The sequence below is a fragment of the Pleurodeles waltl genome, chromosome 2_1 (assembly GCF_031143425.1).
Source record: "Pleurodeles waltl isolate 20211129_DDA chromosome 2_1, aPleWal1.hap1.20221129, whole genome shotgun sequence".
Taxonomy (NCBI): Eukaryota; Metazoa; Chordata; class Amphibia; order Caudata; family Salamandridae; genus Pleurodeles; species Pleurodeles waltl.
The window spans coordinates 54,841,271-54,849,045 of NC_090438.1; the positions used below are offsets into that span (position 1 = coordinate 54,841,271).

A 7,775-nucleotide genomic window follows, 5' to 3' on the forward strand; every position below is an offset into this window, starting at 1 on the left:
TAGACATTTGTGGTGATGTAGGAGTGTTGAAGTGTTTAAGAAGGTTTCGACTACCATGTCATGGGCATTCAAATAGTCCCAGCACAGCTACTCCTCACTCACAAAAGAGAGGATGACCTCATGAGCAGGCGAGGTGAGGTCATTAACACTTTATCTGCTGTACTAGAGAGGAGACTAAAGCAAGCAGGGCGTGGCAATGCTTCCTTCCCCTTTTGAATGCAAAGTGTCTTAAAAATACTTCATTCTGGATGAGGCCATAGGTTCCTCCTCCTGTGCCCAAGGCTTAAGGGTCCTGGATCACTTCTATGGAAAGTCAAGTCCCCATCTGAAGAGGGCATTACACCATTCATTCCCCTTCAGGTACCAGATGTCATGCGAGCTAATTGACAGGATATCGCCCATTTTGTCACTATAAACCTTGTTAGACATTCAATATGAAGGGCTACAGATCACAGAGACCACAATGAATGACCATGGATGAATGCCCATGTCAGCCAAATCAAACTATGTAGAGATAGCTTGACAATGCACTTTTATTGTTCTTTTCTTATTCACGCGTGACACCCCTTCCAGATCTTGTCCTCCATTTTCACTACGCAATGTCACCACGGTGTGCCCTCCCAAGCCATGCAGAGCTTTATGACTTCCTAAGGTCACCTCAAGTTGCTAAGAGGGGAGAAGAGAGATGGAAAAGAGGGACCAGGAGAATGACAACACAGGGGAAAATCGAGTAAAAAAGGAATGAGGTTAATGGATTAGTATGTCACTAAAAGTTGCAATATTATAATGTTAGGGACTGCCCTGAGGGTCCCGGCTGTTACGTTTGCCAATTGGCCAATCATCAGTGTAGGCTTCTAGGGGCTGGTATAGTTTGTGGGTAGCTGCCTGAGATTATAAAGTAACAGCAAGGTGGTTTTCTGTTGAGTACAAAACATTAAATACTTGTCATTTTCACACATAAAAATGGTGGGTTAATCCACATTGCGGACATTTATGAAGCTGACAAGATAAGTCACAAGAGACATATCACAGCGCTTCTACTGGAACATAGCTAAGTAAGAGAATGGCCACTAGGATTACATGCCTTGTGAATCATACATGCAGACACACCAATAGGGAGCAGGGCTTATTTAATTATACATGGGGATAGGCCAGGAGGGAGACTGGATTTTTGAATCAAACACAAACATTGGCCAATTAGCGAGTAGCGCTTGTGAACTAGAGCACATGGGGTGAAGAAGGGCTAAAAGGGCAAAGGGTCTTCTGTGTGAGGATGGGCCAAATGGGCAAAGAACATTGTAAACCTAACATACTGATGAACCAGTGAATAAAGAACTTTGAGATCCTTATATGGCTTGTCCATCTTTTCACATGGTTGAGAAATGTCAAATGTTCTTCTTGAGCTCCCCATCACTAAATGGAACCCATCATTGAATCCATCATTACCTTAGTGATATTTCTAGTGTTAGACCCATCCTCACTGTGTTATACTTCTTTTGAGAACTCCCTTATCCTTGCCTAGTAGGCACCATGTTTTTACATGACACTTCCATTCATTTTCATGGACTGCCCTTGACAGAGCCCCCTCAGAGTCCTCCTCATCAGTGTGAGCTTCTCATCATGCACGTCACTAGGCATTACCCGGCTCAAGCCTGAATTGAGTTCAGGGCCAATGCCCCATCAATCCTGGCCTCTCAGAAAAGAATGCCAACAAAAATATCAGTTCTGTGTCACTTTTTATCAAGGTTTTGTGGAAATAATATACACACGGAGTAGGGAAAGACCATCAAATCCAGGGAATATAGCCCACAAGAAGCCTACAAAAATCTTAGCTCTGGACCAACTTCAATGAAAATGATGAAATGATGAAAACAGTGTCAAACAGGTGAGGGCATTGGGCAGACCTGGCTGAAACGAGGAGACAAACACTTGCATGCTAACCCTCTGCCAGCCTCCCAGAGAAGTATCTGTTCATGAAGACGTCAATTTCCATCCTTTTACTTCTACTCAGATCTGAACTTTACTAGCTTTTATGTCCTCATGCTGCTCCCCTTTTGCAAGCACCAACTCCGGACCCTAGGATGCTCAATGCAGTGGTCCTCAACATTTTGACTTCTGTGGATCCCCACTTTATCATTATTGGAACCTGAGGATCCCCACTGAATCATTACGGGAGTCCAGGGACCCCCACTTAGCCATTACTGGAATCTGAGAACCCCGGCCTAACCATTGTTGATGATTTGAAAGGCAAAACAATACACAAAAAATACAGAAAAAAGCATTCATCCAGCACATACACAAATGCTAACAAATTTTTTTTGTTTTGCAAACAAATATAAAACATTTTAAAAATTAATTGGAAGGTTTTTCTAAACTTAATTGAAGCCACACATCATCCATCATATATGCGGTTTGATGCACCTGCACCGCTCCCACAAATCAATCTGAGGATACTAATTAAATTTTTAGTCTCCAATTTCAAAATCTCTGCACATTCACAATATACTTTAAACATTTCAATTGCATATTTGGCCACTTCATTTATATAGACTTTATTAATCTGTTAATATTATTTAATTTTCTAAGCAGTCGCAAAGCCCCTGAGAAGCCTTCATGGTCCCCCGGGGGTCCCCAGACCACAGGTTGGGAACCCCTGCTCTCTGCACCTACGATTCTCTCTGCTATGTGTGGTGCACAATGAAGCCCCTTATTCAGTGAAGGGCTTGGCAATTGTTTTAGACTCAGAGCCATTACATTCTTTCCCTGGGGCGATCTGTACCTACTGCCAATGCACAGCACTTTATATGAAATGATCTTACTATCACTGCATGGCACTTCACATGAAATGATCTTACTGTCACTGCATGGCACTTTACATGAAATGATCTTACTGTCACTGCATGGCACTTCACATGAAATGATCTTAATGTCACTGCATGGCACTTCACATGAAATGATCTCACTGTCACTGCATGGCACTTCACATGAAATTAACTCACTGTCACTGCATGGCACTCTTCATTGATTGATCTCACTGTCACAGCATGACACTTCACATAAATTGATCTCACTGTCACTGCATGGCACTTCACATAAATTGATCTCACTGTCACTGCATGGCACTTCACATAGACAAAGTCAGTGCATGTCACGTCCCATGGGATGATCTGATTTTACGGCCAGTGGACAGCACTTCACATGAAATGATCTCACTGTCACTCCATGGAATATCACGAGTTGATCTCACAGGCACTACATGGCACGTCACATGAATTAATCTCATTGTCACTGCATGGCACTTTACATGAATTGACCTCACTCTCAATACATGGCACTTCACATGAATTAATCTCACTGTCACTGCATGGCACTTCACATGAATTGACCTCACTGTCACTGCATGCCACATGAATTGATCTCACTGTTGCTCCACTGACACCCCACATTGATTGTTCTCACTGTCACTGCTTGGCACTTCACATAGACTGATGCTTCTGCATGCCACTGGGAAGTGGGGTGATCCGTTCTTACTGTCAGTGCATTGCACTTCACATGAATTGATCTCACTGTAACTGCATGACACTACACAAGAAATGTTCTCACTGTCACTGGATGGCACTTCATATTGAATGACTTCACTGTCACTGCATGGCACTTCAAAAATTGATCTCACTGTCACTGCATGGCACTTCACATAAATTGATCTCACTGTCACTGCATGGCACTTCACATAGACAAAGTCAGTGCATGTCACGTCCCATGGGATGATCTGATTTTACGGCCAGTGGACAGCACTTCACATGAAATGATCTCACTGTCACTCCATGGAATATCACGAGTTGATCTCACAGGCACTACATGGCACGTCACATGAATTAATCTCATTGTCACTGCATTACACTTCACATAGATTGATCACACTGTCACTGCATGGCACTTCACATTAATTGGTCTGACTGTCACTGTATGGCACTTCACATTAATTGATCTCACTGTTGTTCCATGGGCACACCCCATTAATTGTTTTAACTGGCACTGCTTAGCCCTTCACATAGACAATGTCACTGCATGTCACTTCCCACGAGATGATCTGATCTTACTGCCAGTGCACAGCACTTCACATTAATTGATCTCACTGTCACTGCATGCCACATCACATGAGTTGATCTCACGGGCACTGCATGGCACTTCACATGAATTGATCTCACTGTTGCTGCATGACACTTCACATTAATTGATCTCACCGTCACTGCATGCCACTTCACATGAATTGATCTCACTGTTGCTCCATTGACACCCCACATTGATTGTTCTCACTGTCACTGCTTGGTACTTCACATAGACTGATGCTTCTGCATGCCACTGGGAAGTGGGGTGATCCGTTCTTACTGTCAGTGCATTGCACTTCACATGAATTGATCTCACTGTAACTGCATGACACTACACAAGAAATGTTCTCACTGTCATTGATGGCACTTAATATTGAATGATTTCACTGTCACTGCATGACACTTCACATTAATTGATCTCACTGTCACTGCATGGCACTTCCCATGAATTGATCTCACTGTCACTGCATGGCACTTCAAACAGATTGATCACACTGACACTGCATGGCACTTCACATTAATTGGTCAGACTGTCACTGTATGGCACTTCACATTAATTGATCTCACTGTTGTTCCATGGGCACACCATATTGATTGTTCTTACTGTCACTGGATGGCACTTCACAGTAATTCATCTTACTCTCACTGCCTGGAACTCCACACAAATTGATCTTACTGTCACTGCATGGCACTTCACAGGAATTGATCTCGCTGTCACTGCATGGCACTTCACATAAATTGATCTCACTGTCACTGCATGGCACTTCACATAAATTGATCTCACTGTCACTGCATAGCACTTCACATACATTGATCCAACTGTCACTGCATAGAATTTAACATTGATTGTCACTGCATAGCACTTCACACCACTTGCCACAGATGCCTGTTCCCACACAATGAACCTTCATAAGTATTTGTTTTGTAAGTCCACGGCCCTGAAAATCTCCCTCCATGGCACATTATATAGAATACAACGTTCGGTGCCTTGTCTCACCACAAAGTGGTGTCTGATAACACTTTGATGTTCAGAAATTGAGGGAAAGGCAACCCATGTAGACCCGGAGACAGCAAGTGAAGTGGAGAGCTGGAGAAATCAATTGGAAGTTAGAGCTGGAGCTAACATATGAAAAGCAGAGCTGTCAATGCTAAGTAAAGTCTAACGCTTGGTATACTTAGTGAAGTCTGGAGATATCAAGTGATGTGCAGAGCTGGAGATATCAAGTGGAAAGCTGAAGATATCAAGTGAAATGCAGAGCAGGCGATATCAAGGGGCTGGAAAAATCATGTGAAGAGTAGAACCTGAGCTAAGTGTAAAGCTGGAGACATCGCATGATGTGTAGAGCTGGAGATATCAATTGAAATGTAGAGCTGGAGCTAAGTGTGGAGCTGGATGCCACATGATGTGAACAGCTGGATGTATTCTGTAAGGAGCTCCCCTAGTCTGCAGCCCAGGAAAATGCCAAAATATCAAAATAACAAGTCTGGACTTTCCAATGAGGTGGTGGCACACTGTCCAGTTATGCTTTGCTTGTGCCTCCATGGGTTCCCTATTTATAGTCCCTCTCTGCTGGCATGGATCTACCATTAAACTCCCTCTGAGCTGGCTTGGCACTTCCAGTAGACACCCTTTCAGCTGGCACATGTCTACTCTTACACACCTTCTGAGCTGGCGTTGTTGAACCATCAGGGCCTTCTAACCTGGCATAATGCCACCCATAGTCTCCCTCCGTGCCTACAAGGTAGAGCAGCACTTGTGGATAGGGTCTCCGTATATTCCAAAATGATTTAAATTCAGTAATTTGTCAGTACAAATGATTTTTGGCTCGGCATCAAATTATTGAGGCCCCATAGAGGTCATAGTTAGTGGAAACATGGAAAAATGACAAAAAGCCAGGGAGTGTATATCATGATTAATTTCTGGTGGCTGGAGCAGGGTGTGATGAATGACTGCATACAAATCATTCCAAACAGACATTGTTTTCTTTGCTTATAAGGTAGAGCGCTGATTTGCGTTACTCTGAGTAGCTCTGCGTCGAGGTGGGGTTCCATGGGTGGTACATGGGCATTCCCTTGCAACCACCCATGGTTTTTGATGCAGAATGCTATCTACTAACAATAGTATACAGAGTTTTGTGTCACAAATTCATGCCACTTGAAAGCAGGCATTAAAATGGATACAATCGTGTATTTCTCCTAAGTTTCCCTGCTTTGCATGTGTGCTGCACTGTACAGCACACTTCCAAAGTGGGAAAAGTTGTTAAATTAGTCTAAACTCAGTATTTTGTACTGGAAGGATAATCTTCCAGTGCAAAACCAATGCTAGACTCGCCCAGACACCTTTGCACTACAGTGCAATGGTTTGTTTGTGGTGTTTGTGTGTGTAGCCCTTGGCAGCCTGATTGTCCACCGGCGCTAGAGAGAGAGCAGGATAGTGCCATATATCCGTAGATAACCCTCTCCCTGTAACACAATGCAGCACAGCAACTTTGGGTGTGGCACTACCTTGTGTGACAATTTTGCACATCTGTGCCTCAGTCTCTGCAAGGCACGGGGAGATGAAGGCCCTATGTCCCTAGAAGGACTTCTCTTTTGAGCACAATCTTAAGATACAACAGACACTGTGTTCTTACCCAGATGGCGGCACGCCCCCAGTCCCAGGAGGGTGAATAGTATGAGCAGGGATTTCATCTTGCCAGAAGATGGATGGTCCTGTCCCTCTGTAACCACCAGCAGAAGATGGTCGCCTCTAGAGATCAGCCTACGGCTTGCTCCTTCCCTCTTTTGGGGAAATCCATTTATAGAAGGAATTTGCAGAAGTGTGTAGTTGAGCCACCTTTGATATCTACCTTATCATCACCAGTATCACTTTTATCTCTAAGCCAGGCTTAACTAAAGGTGGAGAAACACTTGAAAACATCCAGGGAGTGTCAACATGTAAACCCCCACCTCGCGTAGGACAGACACAGCCTACAGTGTGGAAAGCACCACACACTGGACCTGATGCACCTCTTGTTATGTTATTTGAGGACAGGTCATGAGTGAAGGCCTCCCTCACTTTAGTAAAGAGAGGAGTACATGTAAGGTTGTGATTGAGTCAACAAACTATGGTTGTGTGCAGGTTAATAGAAATCTATTCATTTAGAACTTGCATTTTGGACATGGAGCAGTAAATATGCAGTAAATTCTTAACACTGCTGTACAAAGAAGACACTGATTTCGTAATATTATTTTTTATTGTTTCAGCACAGGTGGACTGAGTCCTGTAACAGTGGCACCGTGTGCAGCGTATCTTGCATTGACCTAATACCCTCACCTCAAGCATCAACAGTTCTCCAATACTGAGGTCCCATGAGGTCACAGCCATCCCTGCAGACCTAGGGTCTCTAACACACAGGGGGGCTTATTTTCAATATTTTGGTGCAGGGCAGCGCCACAAGGCTTCTTGCAGCACTGCTCTGCATAAAAAAAGGGCAGCAATGTGCCTTATCTATAAGACATGGCAAATTCCTGTCATCTTCCACTGCACTGGTGCACAGTTGGCTGCCATGCGCCAATGCAAGCACCCTTGCACCTTGGTGCAAGGGTTTCTGCTGTGTAGGAGAGATTTTTTTTGTACGTGAAGGGACGCCTTCCTGCACAAAAACAATCAATGGAGGTGTCTCC

The 7,775-nt window shown here is 43.9% G+C and overlaps 1 protein-coding gene across 1 annotated transcript in view; it reads right to left on the reverse strand.

The window, feature by feature from the left end:
* LOC138261251 (struthiocalcin-2-like) overlaps positions 1 to 6,899 on the reverse strand; it is a 29,663-nt gene extending 22,764 nt beyond the window's left edge. The window contains exon 1 of the mRNA XM_069210022.1: positions 6,743 to 6,899. Coding sequence (XP_069066123.1) covers positions 6,743 to 6,800 — 58 coding nt within the window. The 5' untranslated portion in view covers positions 6,801 to 6,899. The remainder of the gene's footprint in view (positions 1 to 6,742) is intronic.
* Positions 6,900 to 7,775: the final 876 nt, after the last annotated feature.